At 36.3% G+C, this 18433-nt stretch overlaps 1 protein-coding gene across 1 annotated transcript in view; it reads left to right on the top strand.

Annotated features, from left to right (window-relative positions):
* The window catches only part of Flt1 (fms related receptor tyrosine kinase 1), a 169469-nt gene that overhangs the window by 10962 nt on the left and 140074 nt on the right, over window positions 1-18433 (top strand). Inside the window, exons 2-3 of the mRNA XM_010623956.2 lie at window positions 7443-7539; window positions 8393-8619. Coding sequence (XP_010622258.1) covers window positions 7443-7539; window positions 8393-8619 — 324 coding nt within the window. The remainder of the gene's footprint in view (window positions 1-7442; window positions 7540-8392; window positions 8620-18433) is intronic.

Here is an 18433-nt window from a genome sequence, read left to right as displayed (position 1 = left end):
ACATGGTACGGTAAACTGAAATGACACATAGTTAGACAGCTGTATGAAGATGGGTTTTGAACTCATTCAATGAAGCTCAGCAGTGTGGGGAGTAGGGCACTTTTGGGGAAAAGGTAACCCTTGGTCTGCAAGAGATTTCTCCCTGTCCAACCTTCATTAACTCTGATGTCACGTGAAAAGGAGTAGTGCATGGGTCTAGGTCACCGGTAGGGTAGCCTCCTGATGTTAGAGGGTGACTGGCCTAATGATCAATGAGTGCGCCCTGTTAAACTGTGACCCTTCGAGAAGCCAATGTCAAGTGAAAAACTCCAAGAGGTATGCTGAAGACATGCTCCCCTCATAAAACTGACAGAAAGAATGCTGATGTTATTAGAGGACTATTCTCCAGGCATATATTTTAAACCACGAATTTTTTTTTCTTTTAATCACTTTTTTGAGGAAAAAAAAAAGTAAAGTCAATGACTCACGTACAGCTGGAATGATTCCAGTCCCTAGACATTGCCACTTCAGTGGCCCACAGTGTGGTGTCCTGTGTCATGAGCTGTAAGACCTATTTACAGGTCTTATTGACTGGCAACTCAAATAGAAATTGTTGGGGATAGGGGTATAGCTCAGTGGCAGAGCATTTCCTTAGCGTGTCTGAAGCTCTGGGTGCCATATATGAAATATAAATTGTGAAATAGTTTTAAAAACCAAAGCAGAAATAAAAGATACCATGGTTTATTTTGGGATTAGATTGGCACAAACATACAGGGGGGATAAGTGCCAAGGCTAACCACTGGCAGTGAACGTTTAAATAATTTCTTCACCTGTTGTTGGCACCCGGACCAAAGAAACTAATGATACATAAATGACTATTTTGAATTTCCTGTTAAGGCACTGATGCTAGAGACTACATGTTTTGAATCTAATGATTTTGGAATTACCTTGAATAGCAAAAACTCTAAAGTCAGAAATCAATGAAATCTTTTTTTGTGGGTTTGGTGTACTAAAACAGTGAGCTTAATTTACTACGAAGATTTAAAGTTCCCCTGATATTTAAAAACTTTTTACAAATGCTTTAACTAAACATTCAATCTTTTTTTGGACCCTGAAGGTCAATAACACAATTATCTTAATATAAAATATTCTGTATTGTGAAGCTGCCCATTTAAAGGTCCCAAATAATCTTACCTACTTCAGGGAGTCGTCAGCAGTGAGTCAGTAGCTCGTGCTGTTACTGCACACAATTCATTGTCTAGCTTCCCCTACTCTAGACTGAAAGAGTACAGTAAAAACACACACCAAACCTCTTCCATTTCTCCACCTACTTCCTGACACCCCCAAGACAAATGTGAAATTTGAAGAAGAATGTGCACATGTGTAATTCAGATGTACATCCTCTCATTACAGTTTTCCTTGATTTGAGGCTAGTTGTTACAAAACAAAAATAGGCCGGGCGTGGTGGCACATGCCTGTAATCCCAGCACTCAGGAGGCTGAGGCAGGAGGATCGCTGTGAGTTTGAGACCAGCCTGGGCTACACAGTGAGTTCCAGGTCAGTCTCAACTACATAGTGAGACCCTGTCTCAAAAAAAACACAACAAAACAAAAACAAAAAACAAAAATAGGAGTTGGGGAGGGTTCCCTGATATATGTGTGTGCTTAGCACTTGTGAGGCCCTGAGTTTGTGCTCTAGGACCAAAAATAAATAGGGCCAATTGTTTGGGAAGAAGAAAAACCCCTAATATTTAAAATATCATGGTTGATCATGGATCTTGGTTGTCGTGATGCCATATAAATTCCCATGATTTTCACATCTTCTGTGTAGTCTATTGGTACCCTCTTAGCTTTTGGCCATTATCCCAAAAATCAAAGAAAAATGGACATTTTAATGCCCTTCAACACTGCTTGTCCCTATCAGTTTAGCAAGTACCACTGACTCATTTGATGCAATGATTCTAATCAACCCATTTAGTGATAATGTCCACTTCCAATATCTGATAAATACACGCCCTAAACGAAGTATGACACACAGGTTAAATGAAAGATTTGTTAAATAACAGAGCCCTATAAGAATTAATATCCCCAAAACAAAGCTTGGTAGGCCTGAAAATTGCAATTGCATTCTTCACCCCTCTTCCACCCTTGGCACCAGTGAAAAAGGTTCTATAAGATTCAGAGTATGAGATTTAAGCTTTTAAGAAGCTACCTTTTGAGGAAGGAATCTTTCCTTATGAATTATGTTCAACCTCATACAATCTTGGTAAGTGGCTCATAGTCTTAAATTCAAATTTTAAAAACATGATACTCAGGGAATTATATTTAGATAAAAAGGTCATTTATCATATAGGATTATGCACTATTGAGAACATGGTATGCAAAATCAAAGACAGATGCTTTTCATTTAAAATAAATCTAATATACAAAGCTTTGAGGTAAAAACTAATAAATTAGAAATCAGTAATTTTAACAGAAAAAGAAACATCAATAGATTTCTTCAGAGAACTCTAGCAACACAGTTAACAGTGTGACTCAATTCTGGGAAGAGGTCTAAGAGACGTTGGGGTGGAGGAGGGGAGAGGGAAAGGGAACGTAAAGAGAAGTAAGATGTGTCCTGTATGTGTACCACAATGAATGTATTAATTCTGTACCACAAACATATACTAAAGAATTATCATTTATACAGAGTGAAAATTCAAAATATGCAATTAGAAATGATTTAAAATTAATGTTAAATTTAAAAGATTGTAATGAGGATAGAAAGTTGTTTGGAATATATGTAAAACTTCTACATAAATAATGTTGCTAAATGTGATGGAAAACTTTCTCTAAAGCCAGTCTTCTAAAACTTTAAGAGTTCACTCTCTCTTTAACCATTTGAGGAACTTCCATGCTGTTTTCCAAAATGGCTGTACTATTCTTAAATCCTACCAGCAGTGCGTGAGAGTCCTAATTTTTCTACTATTGTCTATCTTTTCATTTAAGTTGTCCCAGTAGAATTAAGTAGTACATTATTGTGTTTTTGATAGTCTTCTTTTTGTTTTGGATGATAAGGATATCCTTCATCTTTTCATGTGCTTATTGGTTATTTGTACATCTTCTTTGGAAAATTATTTGGGTTCATAATTTTTAAAACTTGGGCTGTCTTATTAGCAGTAAATCTTTTTAAATTTTGATTTCTAACTTGCACGTTGTTATAAAGAGCTGTGATTTCATAATAATATTTAGGCTGAAATGGATTCTACCTCCTTCACTGACAGATGAAGAAGCTGAGGCTTAGAATGGCTTTCCCATGGCCACAAGAGAACTAGCTAGTAGCAGAGCTGTAGAGAAATGACTCTAAATCAACAAAAAGGAAAACAGATTTTTCATGACATATGTAGCCTTGCATTACTTAGTAACAGGAAAATGTTCTGAGAAACTCATCTTAGGCAAGTTCCTTGTTGTGTGAACATCATAGAGCATATTTACATAAACTAAGATGGCCATAATGTCACTAGGCTTCTGTGACCACCATTATTCATGGGGTCCACTGTTGACCAAACTACGGTTTATCACATTCAACTAAAGCTCCTTTCTTACCAAAAATAACCTTTTGGTTTTGATATAATAGGGGCACAGGAATAACATCTAGTAGATAAAGGAGCTGGGGGACTTGTCCTGAAGTTGCATTCAACTAGCAAGAACACTTTTTAATTAGATTAGTAAACATAGGAGGTCTCCTAAGATACTTCTAGTCTTTCATAAACCTTCTTTGAGCCCTAAAAGTGACAGCAAGTTTGTCTGTTTCATAATGACCTCTGCTGGAGTTCATTCTTTTAGTATGCATCACAGTGGCTTTGAAGAGCTTTTCAAAGAAAGAGGTTCAATCACTGGGCTTTCCATGAAGTTGTGAAATAAAGCCTTCTTTGATTGGAAATTTACTCTTCTTATTGAAGAAAAAATAGTCTTCCATTTTGCCCAATGAAATGAAGGTGGAGAATCAAAGGTGGCTTTCTACCTGAAATGTGGTATATAAGGAAAGAAAGATGAGATTTCTGTTGGTTATTAAGTCCTACTGTACCTCCTAGACAACACAAAACAGGAAACCAATGAATATTCACATAGGATCAATGCAAATTGTCTTTTATTAAATAACAGACATGCTGGTCTTTTTAAGGCAGTTAGTCCACACTGCTTGAACTTCAGTTCTTTCTAATAAAAATGTATGTGACAAAGCCCACTTTCTGGGTCTTCATTGAGTTTTTTGTCATTATGTTAAAATCATTTTCTGATTAAAAAAGCATATGCCCCTCATATTTATATTGTAGTTGACTTTAATGAAAGGATATAAAAGTATCATTAGGATAGAAAAGTATTCTTTCAAATCAGATCTCTAGGCTACCATGGCAAACAGTGGAAAGTTTTAACACTCACCCCAGCTTCACAATGGGGGAATCATTGTTAACTTATTGTACTCCACCCTTAAAAATGAAATGTCCTGTTGATTTATTATATACATGGGCAGTGTGACTCTAAGCTTGTGAAAAGAGCAAACTTGCACTGCCTGTGGCATGAAAATGTACACATTTATGAATGTGAGCATATTTATAGTTTTAGATGTATCACTAATAAGACAATGTCTGATATATAGTAGACGATCAGAACATGTAACTAAAAAATCCTCACTACTTAGGTAGGCATATTGAAATGCCTCGTAGAAATATTTTAAGGTGTAATAATGTGATTTCAAAGCATTTGAAGAATAAATAAATATTTTTTTTTAGTTTTCCAGTTAGGCTATAATCTTGGGGTTTTCATTAATCTTTATGAGATCCAAATTTCCTATTTCCTAAAGAACAGTGATATGCTCAGTGTCCAGTTAACGTGGAAATATAGTTTCCTTGTATTTTTTCTTTGTTTTAATTTACTACTTTAATCTAGCATCCTCATTCCAAGTGAAAAATTCATTGATCTTAGGTAAGACAAATTGTGTAGCATAATATTTTTCTTAGCATCTCCCCAAGCTTTCTCATAACCCTGTTTTTTTTCAATGTCTTCTCACCACTTAGGTTGGCTTTGGACTGGAGAACTGCATTTTGGTGCAGGGACAAATGTGAGGAGAGCTTACTTACTCTTTAAGGAACTCATAAATATAACACTTCTCTCACCCAGGGTGGCTTAGTTCTTTGAGCTTACAGAGTCTCTGAGTTAGGAGTACAGTGTTCTAGATTGCTGATTAAGAATCACATGATTTAGAAACCAGAGAATCAGGCATCTAAGCTATGAAAATGAAGGATTCTTCCCAAAGGCTGTCCTGAATCATCTCCATCCAGACCACAGAGCTAACTACCAGTAAAGACAGAATTTTCCACAGGAAGCTTTTCTGGTCTTGTCCAGCATAGAAATAATTTCCCAATTAAATCTGCAGAGATCCATATGATAGAGAAGGGCAGAAACTATTCTGGCCTGGAAATTTTTCAGGGTAGGTGTTATTAATTGCTGGCTGATTTTGAACTACTATATAATACTTTAGAAAACCCATAAAGATGAGTGAAGTACAAAATGTATACCTGAATGGTTGACTTGTTCTGAAAAGGGACATCATTCATTAGGATAGAAAATCATTCTTTCAAATGAGATCTCTTAGGCCACCATAGCAAACTGAAAGTGCTTTAAAATCTATGTATTTCTTTAAATCAGTAGCGGTAGCATCCCAGTGAGTAGCTGTGTGATCCTAGACAAGTCATCTCTCTGTCCAGACCTCAGTTCTTTCATCTGTAAAACAAATGACTAGACTAGATGTTCTCAGATCTCTTGGAGTTTTTTGATAGACCAATTGGATCTATATGAAATGGTGATTTGAATTTAAATTAATTTTGAGCCATTTTATCCAGTACAGTAGTACTTTGATACCAGGACTTATTGTCTGTAAGAGTTAGTTTAAAATATTAATTTATATCATTGCATCATCAGAAGACCCAAACCATAACAGGATGTAGTTTGTTCCCCTGATCTCTACTCTTGGCTAAAGGGCTCCATCTCCGGCTTTCATCCGACATTTCAGCTTCCGCAGAAGGATGAGGAGGAGGTGGAGAAGGAATGAGAGGGAAGGGTTGTGAGGGATGAGGAGAAGGCAAGAAGGATCCTAATTAGAAGTCTTCTGAGTGGTCAGTGAGAGCTTCAAGGGAGACTCAACCTCTGCAGGACCTTGGTCTCAAAGGATCATGTGATTGAAATAGTCACACTGGATGGTAAGAGACCCAAGAACTTTAGTCCAGTCTCATGTTTTACAGATGAGAGAACTGAGGTCTGGAGAGAAAGGTGACTTGTCCAGGGTCACACAGCTGCTCACTGGGATGATACCAATACTGTACTGTATAAAGACACAGATTTTAAAGCACTTCTACCTATCTATTTCATTGCTTCACAGCAAGCCCCTGTGAGATATACTTGTGAAATGTCACATAGGAGTAGAAAATTCCCTTTTTACTGTGCCTTTACAGAAAGAACTTGTCGATTATGTGAGACAAACTAATAATTTCTAAAACTGACTTAGATTTTAAAATTAATCTTCCAAATGAGAAAACTAGCTCAGAAAAATGACTGATCCAAAAATATAATTGCTCAACTAATGACAGTTATCTAGGACACAGAAAATTTCTCTACCTCATAAAAATTTAATTGTACATACTTATGGGGTAGAGTATGATAATTTGATATGTGTATATGATATATAATGATCCAATCAGTATAGTTAGCACTCTTCTTAAACAATTAAAAAGTTATATTTGTGCATAATAACTATACATATTTATGAGGTACAGTATGACATTTCCTTTTTATCCAAGAAGATGACTACATAGGTCTGTGTTACTAGATAAGGCATGCTGGAATAAAGAAGTCCAATATTCTTTTTTAAAATTTTTAAATTGAGTTTATTGGTACATTTTAGGTGTACAGTACAGTTACATTCATCATTGGGATCTTGTACCTTTACATGACAGGTCTTGGTTCTCATTTTTTTCCCCTTGTCCCTGCCCTCTCTTCACCCCTTCCACCCCTCCCCATTTACAAACATTTTATTTCCATTTTTTCATTTTCTCATATTTTTTCCCTTGTTACCTTTCCCCCACCCTTCCCACTTTCCCTACACCTTTAGTCTTTTCTTCTTATAAGAAGTCCAATATTAGAAATACACTTGAGATGACATTTAATCTCAAGAGTTTTGAATAAGTTCTTTTATTAATATGGTAGCATTTTAACAACCTAAATAGATGTGCTTTTGGATAGTATAATATTTAGGTTATTTGATATTAAGTAACTATAATATTTGTGAGCAAGACTTGAACTGGAAAAATTTGTGAACTAAGATAATTTATATTCAATGTATCTTCTGCATATGTAATTAAAAAGAAAAATAACTCTAAAAAGATGCAAAGGTAATTTGCAAATAATACATTTTAATAATTTGTTTTCTAGGACCTAGTTCAGGTTCAGAATTCAAAAATCCTGAACTGAATTTAAAAGGCACCCAGCACATCTTGCAAGCAGGGCAGACACTGTATCTCAGATGCAGGTAAGAAGCTGTTTTGATTTGGGAACAATCTAGTTGCCTTTCCCAAGGCAAAAACCATTAATTCATTGGTAGAGTAGAAAGGACCCTTTGGAGTAGAGTAGTAGAGACCCAGGAGTCTCCCGGGATCTGCAGTCTGCAGCTACACATATCCAGCGCTTCACATGGAAGATAATTCCCAAGGAGGGAACAGCATTACTCATTTAGGGGGCATGGAGGAATAATACTGCTCAGACATTTTTGCATTTTAAATCTGAGTATTGTGATACATGCACACACAGTTTACAAAGCTAAATCTAGGAAACGGCTTGTATGTCCAACAGAGGAATGGATCAAGCGAATGTGGTATTTGTACACAATGGAGTACCACCATGCCGTAAAGAAGTATGAATTTGAGTTATTTGCAGTACATGGATGCACTTTGAGACCATAATGTTAAGTGAAGTAAATCAGGCACATAAGTTTAATACCACATGAGAAATCCAAAATATAAATTAAGAGCAACATAAAAGATAGATAACAGAAAGTAGGGAGATAGATTTTCTTCAAAAGGGAAGGGGATGCAGAGATGGAGGGATCAGAAGGGAATGGGGAGGGAAAGGGACTGAAAAAAAGAATTAAGATATGTGATGTACATGTACCAGTTCCCTACAAGGAATGTAATCATTATTTAATGTGAATGGAAAAAAGAAAAGCAAAAAGATAGATATTTTTTTTTCTGAAAAGAGGATGGTAACTACACTGAAGAGAGAACTTCAAGATAGTGTTTTCTGCTGGCAAAACTGTTGCTTAGGAACTTGTGCTGAGTCCTGGCCCCAGCCTTGATTGTGCTTTGTTTTCTTATCTGCGACTGCAGGAGTGAAGCACCCCATTCATGGTTTTTTCCTAAAACTGTGAGAAAGGAAAACAAACACCTGACCGTAACTAAATCTGCCTGTGGAAGGGACAAAAAACAATTCTGCAGTACTTTGACCTTGAATTCAGCTCAGGCAAACCACACTGGCTACTACAAATGCAAATATCTGCTTGGCTCTACTTCACAACAGAAACGACCAGAATCCGCGATCTATATATTTATTAGTGGTAAGATTTCCATTTTTTATATTCTCTTTGCTATTGTTTGACCATACGTTGACCTTGATCCATTGGTAAGGTGGCTTTCCTAAAGAAAGACCAAGAAAGAGATTCTGCCACAGTTGTAGATATTTACAGAATGGTATTCTAACACATTTCTTGAATGTCACTTTCAACCATAATTTTTAAAGACCCTCTCAGTAAATTGTATGCTAGGGGACAGATGTGTGTATGATTATTTCACTAGTGTACCCACAATATCCAGAATAGTATCTGGCACACAGTCGGATGCATAGTGAATAATAGGATGTTGGTTCTAATTCTTAATTATGGAAACCCCAGAATACAATGAGACTTTGGTCCTTTAACACAGCTGCATTCTCCATGTTAGAATCATAAAATATTGTCCTTTTTTTCTGGACTAGCGATATAGCTCAGTGGTAGAGCACTGAGCATGTTCAAGAGTGCTCAACATGTTTGAGGCCGTGGCTTTAGTCCTCATCATTACACACACATGCAGCACCATTGTATTTTACTAAATTAATAATGTAATGCTGATATTATTTCTAGCGATTACAGAATTGGTTCCCACTGATAATAGTGTATTATTCATGTTCATAAGCACATATCAAAATGTTATAAGACTTGGCACATAGCAATGTACAGTGGAAAAAAAGAAAGGCAAAAATGAATCCTGTTCATTCTAATTTTATTCTTTATTTAGAGAATGAATATATGAAGTAATACTCAAAGGGAAGGAATGCAAAATCCTTAAAAGAATATAAACTGGCATTAGAAAGGGATCCTGGAGAAAGAATGAGAAAACTGGCTTGCCATTGGGTTCTTCCTGATTTAGTTCCAGTTTCCAAAACTTGTTGAGGGAGATCTAGAGAACATGAAAGCAAAATTAGTAGGCATTAAAAATGACAATGAGCTAACAGCACGAATAAAAATATTCATGTGTGTCTACCTTCTGCTGAGTTAAAGAACAAGGTCTTTGTGCTGGAGGTAGTATAATAGATTTAACATTTTGGTGGAATTATTTTTGAGTATTTGAAATAAGACAAGTAGAAAATATTTTAAATGAGCATAACATACAATTCCCCAAATTTATGATTAGTCTTAGGAGATAGAAGAACAGTTGCAGTTGCATGATATGATATTGACATAATACTGTCAACTATCATCAGCTTCAATCTCTTTTCTGGTACCGGGTGGGAATTGAACCAGGGCCTTTGCACAGAACTACATCCTCAGTTCTTTTTATTATTTATTTATTTATTATTTACTTTTGAGACAAAGTCTTAATCCCTAAGTTGCTTATGCCAATCTCAAACATGTGATCCTTCTGCCTCAGCCACCCAGCACACTGGGCTTGCAAGTTTGTACCATCTCACTTGGCTTGAAAGCCTGATTTGACTTAAGGCACTTTTAAATCCCTGCTCCTCAAACTCTGTTCTGACAGTATATATTTTTCCAGGGATAGGTAAGAGCAGGGACTAACACCCTAGCAGTTGGTCCTCACAGGGATTCATCAGCCCACTTATACAGATGAGTAGGCTGCGGGCTGGGAAATTGTACAGGGGAAGTTAGCCCATCTCCACAGATGGGAAGATCGGGTGGAAGACAGGAAGTAGGGCAGAGTGGAGAGGTTGTAGAATTAAGAACAAGAGACTTTGAGAGAGGCAATTTTGCAGTTCAGGGGGAAAGAAGACACAGTACCTGACAGTGATGAGGAAAAAAAATCATATACTCAACCATCTGTTTTCTCTTTGTACTACCATGGCATCTTATGTTCTTCCAACTCATGGAGAAAAGAGAATACTTTGCAGAGGGCCCTAGAGACTTTCTCTGAGGGAATAGGAGAGAAAGCATTCCTGATAACATTCTCATAAATTATTCTCCATCACGTTATCAGAATCTAATTTGCATAGATACATATGAATAAAATAAGCCATCTTTTTTTTTTCTAAAAAATTATGTTCACTTCTTTTTCCATTTATCTTCTTCAGTAGATATCCCAGGATTATGGACCCAGCAGGTAGGAGGTACAGAGCCTAGTCACAGCAATCCTTTTTTATAATGTAAGAAAAGCTAAGCTATTTAGATTTCCACTTTACTTACAAAGAGAAAACTTAGCAAATAACCATTAATTTGAGTGTCAGATCAATTGTTAATCTAATTTAAAGAGGGTAAGGTCCATATCTCCTAATTACTTCTGTCTGCAATGTGCCTCTCCAGTAGTGTCTGGCATACAGCAAAAATTCACTATTTGTTACATTAATAAATGAACTGGCTAAAAAGTGCTGGATGGAATACACTGTTTAAATTGATATCAAACATCAATTCTAGGGTTAGTGGGAGAGTCATGATCAATTTTTGATGTCTGTTGTGGGTTTGGGGCTATTGTGGCCACTGTGCCATGGATTTGCCATATCTACAAAACAAACTGTCCTAACAGTAGCATAAAGTTATAAGTCCCAATGTCTCAAAGTTCCCGCATAATTTGTTAGACACCAGGAAGTTGTCTATTTCAAAGATTGTGCTAGGAAAAGGAAGGATTGTGAGATGCTTTGTATTTCATAATTTATTATGACACACATGTATTTATATTCAATATGAATATCATATGAGTTCACTGGAACAATTGTTATGGTATAGAATGGGACTGAATATTTTTGAATAGCATGAATAGTAAAAGGGATCTGAGATGATAGTAATAGTCACAGGAAGGCATCCTGATTCTTATTTGCTAATTGACCGTATGATTTTTAGGGAACACTTGCTGTGTGCCTGTAACTATCCTACTATGAAAAGTAATACCTATTTTGTTGTCTTTTTCCTGGTAGTGTGTTATGAATCTCATCTTTATTAAAGTCCAGAGTAGCTGTGATATGATCCATTAAATAATTAGAACTTTTTTGTATCCTACCATGGTATGAATTATCATTTTTACTATTTTATTAATTTTCTTTCTGACAAAATTTGGTCTTTCTTTTTTTTTTTTGTACTGGGGATTGAACTTGGGACCTTGCACTTGTGAGGTAGGTGGTAAATCTGCCTCCATTTTTATCACACACCTCCTCTCCAGGTTTATTTTAGGTCAGAGGCACAATACATGTCTCTGATAACTTAGAGCATTGTGGTTGAGATAATTAAAACTCCAGCCATTTTCTACTATACAACTGTGATTACTCATTAGATACTAACTCACTATTACTTATTCACTGTTGAATATTTACTTCAGAACATGTTGGTCTCTTTGAGGATTTCTATTCCTGATAAATAGGCAGATATGCTGGCATTTTATTTTAATTTTCTATAAAAAGACTACATGACAAATTCTGTTCAGATATCTTTTGAAAAGGCAAATTTATAGTCTAAAGCCTTGTCTATAAATCACTGAATCTGGTGTGTGAATTATGAATAAGCTAGTATTTAGAGATTATTGATTGTTGCTGCATAAAAGTCACAATTCCCCGTATGTACTGATTTTGCTATTAACATCTCATATCTAGTATATAGAAAAAGTAAGATAGCCACTTTATCACTACAGCTTGTATAAATCTGCCAAACCTCTAGTATAATGCATTAAATCATTTTACTTAAATAATTATATTTAACTTCTTTAGTTGATTCAATTATCTGGCAAATTAAATTTTGCATTAATATAACTTCCTACATTTGTTATGTTTTCTTCACTTAAACAAATGCTTTTGTTTATATTATGCCATATACTCCTTACCACAATCTAGTGAAGTGTTATTCTCTTCATTTTACAAGTGAACGCCCAAGAATCCACTTTCTAGCAAGGGTCTGGGGGCTTTGGGGAAGGGTTAGTGCAGGTGGTCAGATTTTCCCTTCCCAGTCTCAGTGGCAGGAGACGGGAAGGAGGGAAGCTGATTAGAGGGCTGCTGTGTGCACCATGGCAGGAGAGATGGTAATCTCAGGTCCCCATCATAGTGGGGAAGGAGTAACTGTGGGATTCCATCAGTCTTGGTGATTAGGTATCTGGTGGGTGAGGGGAGGCAAAGAATCAGAGTAACACTCAAATTCTATAAGGAACAATTACACAGTTACACAATTTGCTCTTGGTCCCCTAGCCAGGTAGAGCTTTTGTTCCACTCAATTCCACTCATGTGAAATATCATCACCATCATCAGTCTTCCAGGTACACCTTTGGTGTAGTCTGGGCACGTGGCTTTAGAACTGGACAGCTGAAAAATTGAATCTCCCTGTTATTAAAGCTTTAAAATTTGGGGTCATAAAGAAGAAAACTGTAATGTGGTTGCCCTACCCCTAATTTGTTGCTAATTTCAAAAGATTTCTAGAGCAATGATAATGTTAGGGCTGGCTAGCTATCCCCTCTGGGAAAAAAAAAAATAGCACTTTCATCAATCTTTTTTTTTTTTTTTGGTACCGGGAATCGAATCCAGTACCTTGTACTTGCAAGGCAGGCAGTGGAACCACTGAGCTAAATCCCCAGCATTCTTTTCTGATGCTCTAGTGTGCACAAGAAATTGGCTTTGGGTCAGCCTTTTCTAAAAATTAGAGAATTTCATTAAAGTTATTATATGAATTGTGACTGAAATGTAAGAAAAGTCACCAGGAGAGTTTTTGCATGGCATCTCCAATGCATTTAATATTTTCTTCAATTTAATCAGCAAAACTTTGAACTTAGCATGTTGAGTCTCCTACATTGTAAAATTAGCGTATATTCCTCACTTCTCCAGGCTCAATCCTTTAAGAACTACCTAAATAGAATGTCTTCTCTTGAAAATCTATAATTAGAAAGTGAAAAAACTGGGTAGGGGCAGAGCTGGGTGAGTATCTCTAGTTATTCCCTGTAAAAGAAGCTCATATCTTCTCTTTTCTTAATTGTTTTTCTTTCCAAGTCTATTAAAGTAAATAGGTTGGAGTGTTTTCAAAACAATTACCTTTTCCATTGGTTTTCCATATGCATAAAACTAATGAGATCTGCATTAGCAGCCTCATTTGAGCTAGAAAAATTAGCAGACACATTGACTCTATACCCAAAAAGCAGTAGAGTTTCTAACAACACAGATACTCTAGGAGGGAATAATAATTATGCCTTTACATAAAGGATTTAGTAGAAAAAAGTTCTAACAGGGTATGGGACCCTGAGCAAGTAATAATCCTAACAATGCAGATGTTCTGAGGCGTCTATGCACTCATTTGAATAGTACTTGAGATTTTCTTAAGAGCATTTATACCATTATCTCAGAGAGAAACTGAATTGCTATTTTCTCCATTTCACATATGAGAAACAACTTTGTTGACTTCCATAACAGCTCATAGAGTGACAAGCCAGGGTCAGGCCCAAGTCAGAAAGCCAGGTGAGGACCATTTCCCCTGCCCTGCAGTTTGAGCTCTTGACCCCAGACTATGATCTACTTGTTTCAGTCTTTGAGAACATAGATTATATAATTGTTACTTTTTTTTTTTAAGTCTCAGATTTTTTTTTCTTTTAAGGAATAGTAAATTAAGCTAGTTTCAGACTGTGTTTCTAACTACTAGACCTTAGAGAAGCAAATCCCAATACAGAAGAGCTTTGTGTTGTCATCTGTTGTAGTGGTCTTTACTGAGGACCCCACTAATATACAGGGTGTGGAGGTTCTTCCTACATCCCTTTCTTTAGATTCCTTCCTAGATCTGCCACAGTTGGGGACACAGACAAGCTGATTGGCCAACACTGCCTAGCAGGTTGATGCCCAATTTTCCATGCTGGTATAGCAAGTTCAAAATGTGGCCAGCATAACAAGCAGGGACCTGAATGGCAAGAGTAGCAATGTGGAGACTGACGATAGAGCCTCACTGCTTCCGCTTACCCCATGGTGTAGAGAGCCATGCTTCTGAGGTGGAATAGGTGAAGCGTGCGAGCTCTTTATCCTAGACTCAAAAGGAGGTGCTGATGTTTTCAAAGCAGCAATCATGATGAGCAGAAAGCATTGTGTGACTATCAAAGCCTCTAGATTATTTCTAAGGAATCAATGTTGTAATTTTATCAGAGAAACTTTAAAGAGAAAATACAGTTTTTATTATTCAGAATTCTCCTCCAAGGGAAAATGGACTAAAACAGTTTACATTTTGTAGGAAGGAAACAATAAATAAATAAACTGACTAAAATGAACCAACAAGCAAGAATTCTTAGCTACATTAGCTGGCTGAAATTCTCAGAAACAGATTTCTTAGGAAATCTGACATTAACCTTTGCTTGGTTAATGTGTAGAGTTTTAGATTTTTAGTTTTCAACATGTTCTCATTCTCCCTTTCCTCTGCCCATCCAAAGAACCTCTCCCCACCCTCCCCTACTTATTTCACCTCTATCACTACAACATAGCTCCTACTTATTTTCTGATATCTGTTTCTTGTAGCACAAACCTTCCAGTTAGAATTGATTTTCACATTTTGTCCCAGAGGTTGTGATTCCAAACACAGTGGTCACTTGAACCACTGCTAATGCAGACAGGCTGGGTGACAGGTCAGGTTTTCTTCTTATATTCTAACCTGATGTATTTGCTCAGGAGACAGATAAACATGATGGGTCATCCAAAATTTGGACTATCAAATTCTGAACTACAAATCTAGAAACCCAGTTGGGTTTCCTAAAATGTTAGCAGTCTGAGGCTGATTTGCATTTGAAAAAGTCTGCTTCAAAATATCTTCTGTAAGTAAGTGTTCCTAGGAATTTTCTGGCTTGTCTACATATAGATTCATCAAAAATTTGGTACAAGGTCAGGTTTTATTGGATTTTTAAAATAAAATTATGAAAGAGGAGAAAGCAATATATCTAAAATTTAAAATGTGCATGGATGTTGATTCAAATTTTACTTGCGAAATACACTCCTCTACATCCTGGCTATGTGCTCCTTCTAGGGCTGAAGCATGAAGGAGATTATCTATTCTATCCATCACTGAGGGACAATTGATTAGGACCACATGGTGAGGGTTTAGAAAAGAGTAACTTAATTCTTAACAATTTCCTTTTCAGCTACATAAAAAAAAATTGATGGAAGACATTCTTGATATTGCTAAGCCCTCTGATTTCACATTTCCCTTCTAAAAACATTTTTGTCATTAAACACTGAGGGACATTGACTATAGTATAGAAACACATGTGACTGGGATGCAGGCCACCCATGTTGTGGAAGTGTTGGTAGTCAGACACGAAGCATCTCTGAACCCTCATCCCAATCTTTGTGTTCACCCACTATGTTCCCAGGAGTTTCATCTTAGCACTTGATGGAACCTGTCGAATGATAGGTCCTTTCCTCAGAAAGAGAACAATTCCTAGTGCTCCCCAGGCTCCATGCCAGAAAATTTTGGCCAGGTCTCTAGAGCCACATTGCTGAGACTTTTCTAGCAACAACATAATTGTGCATCACCAGGCATTAATAGAACTGCATAAATCCTCAAAAATAATCAGAATGAACATAGTCTTGAAAGAGCCTCTTGGACACAATCTAAGACTTTGAAAAGCTGATGACTGTGGTAGAATTATGAAGTCTCAAGATGACAGTGAAGTCCAAAGGCAATAAAGTTGATTATGTACTCCCATGTTTCCCCTACAACCAAAAAGTATGAAAAGCAGTGGGTCAAAACTTTTTGGTTTTAAGGATTTTTTAAAAATCTCCTTCAAGTAATTTTTTAAGAAAAATGAGCAAGGGACTTTTTCAGGAAAAGAAAAAATACCCTTAAAATGAGCAGGCTTTGTTTCTGATTTTAACAATGTTAAAGTTAGGAGGAGGTGATCTATTTTTATCTTTATGTAGTTCTTTGTGTAGTCATTGTAGTTCCAATACTCTGAAGATTTCCTTTATTATTAATTGTTGTTCTGTCATTGGATGCACTTTTGCTGAGTTACATTTAGCAACAATCATAGCTAACTGTACAATTGAAAATCTATGGCTTACTAAAGTGGTAAACACCCCTCCCTTCCTTCCTTCATCAAATATTAATTAATAAGCTACAGTTGAAACAATATAACCTGAGCTTTGGTTTGTTTTCAAATCCCTGTTCTGCTATGTTTTAGGTGTTTGACTTTGGGGAAATTGTTAATAAGAAATAATCGCTAACATTTGGATATGTCTTACTCTGCTGGATACCTTCTAAGCACTTTGCACAACCCTACAAAGTAGCACTATTTCTTTTTAGCATGTGTGTGGGGGGTGAGGGTTCATAGCTCAGTTTCAGGTTCACAGCAAAATTGATAGGAACATACAGAGATAACCTATACATCCCCTATCCAACCTGCAGAGCTTCCTCCATTACCAATCTCACCTACCACAGCATTATATTTGTTACACCGATGAATCTACAAGACACTTCAATTACCCAAAGTCCATAGTTAATAGGGGTCCACTCTCTGTGTTGTGCTTTCAATGAAGTTAGACAAATGTATGATGACACGTGTCCCTCATGATCTTATCACACACAGTATTTCCACAGTGCTGAAAATCCTGTGTGCTCTACTTTTTCATCCCTTCCCCCACACCCAGTTCCTGGCAATCACTTGCTTTTACTGTTTCCGTTTCCAGAATTCATACGGTATGTAGCTTTTTCAAGTGGCTTCTTTCATTTAGTAATGTGCACTTAAATTTCCTCCATGTTTCATACTCTTACCAGCATTTGATGATGTCTCTGTTCAGGATTTTGACATTCTAACAGGAGTATAGTGGTATCTCATTGCTTTAGTTTAGTTTGAGACCTGATGTACAGAATCTTTTCATACCTTTGTTTGCCATTTTATATGTCTGTGGTAAGATACTTGCTAAAGTTTCGGGCCCATTTTTGAATGGATTTTTTTCCATTTAGTTTTAAGAGTTTGTGTGTGTGTATGAGTATGTGTGTGTGTGTTTTCACTAATAGTCATTTATCAGCTGTGTTTTTTGTAGATATTCTCTCCAGTCTGGTTTGTCATCTTTTTCTCTCGATATTGTCCTTAGTACAGCAGAAGTTTTTAATTTTAATAAGGTCCAGCTTATCAGTTTTTCTTGTATGGGTTGTATCTTTGATATTTTATCTAAAATGTCATTGCCTTACCCAGGGCTATCTAGGTTTCCTTCTACATTCTAGGAGTTTTATAATTTTGAATTTTATATCCAGGTCTATGATCCATTCTGAGTTAATTGTTTTAGAGTGTAAGGTTTGTGTCTACCCCCACCTTTTTTTGGAATGTTCATGTCCAGCTATCCATTTGTTGAAAAGACTATCTCTGACGCATTGAACTGCACTTATTTCTTTGTCAGTGATCTGTAGACTATATGTCTGGGCTCTCTATTATTGCTCACTGATTAGGGGTTTTTTCCCCTTAATACATTACCCCTAATACCTTTTGATTACTCTCTGCTTACATTAAGTATTGAGATTGGGTTGGAGTCCTCCAATTTTGTTTTTCTCCTTAGATAATGGATTTTTTTTTGTCTTTCTGCCTAAATGTTAGAATCAACTTATCAAAATCCATAAAATAACATCTGTAACTTTGATTGGGATGGACTAAATCTGTAGATAAATCTGTAGATCGTGTTGTCAAGTGAGGAAGAACTGACATTTTGACAATATTGAATGATTTTGTGAACATGAAGCATCATTCCATTCGTTTAGTTCTTTGGTTTTCTCATAATGGTTGTGCAGTATTTCTCATATGTAGATTCTTATATTGTTACATTTATGTGAGAGTGTTTCATTTTGGGGAGTACTAATCTAAAATAGTTTCATTTTTAATTTCAAATTCTACTTCATTCCTGGTAAGCAGAAAAGTAATTGACTTTTGTATATTAACTTTGTATTCTGCAACTTTTTT

This window comes from Fukomys damarensis, unplaced genomic scaffold, assembly GCF_012274545.1.
Source record: "Fukomys damarensis isolate Sample0158 unplaced genomic scaffold, DMR_v1.0_HiC HiC_scaffold_38, whole genome shotgun sequence".
In the NCBI taxonomy this organism is placed as follows: domain Eukaryota; kingdom Metazoa; phylum Chordata; class Mammalia; order Rodentia; family Bathyergidae; genus Fukomys; species Fukomys damarensis.
This window is presented reverse-complemented; position numbering and strand designations above follow the sequence as displayed.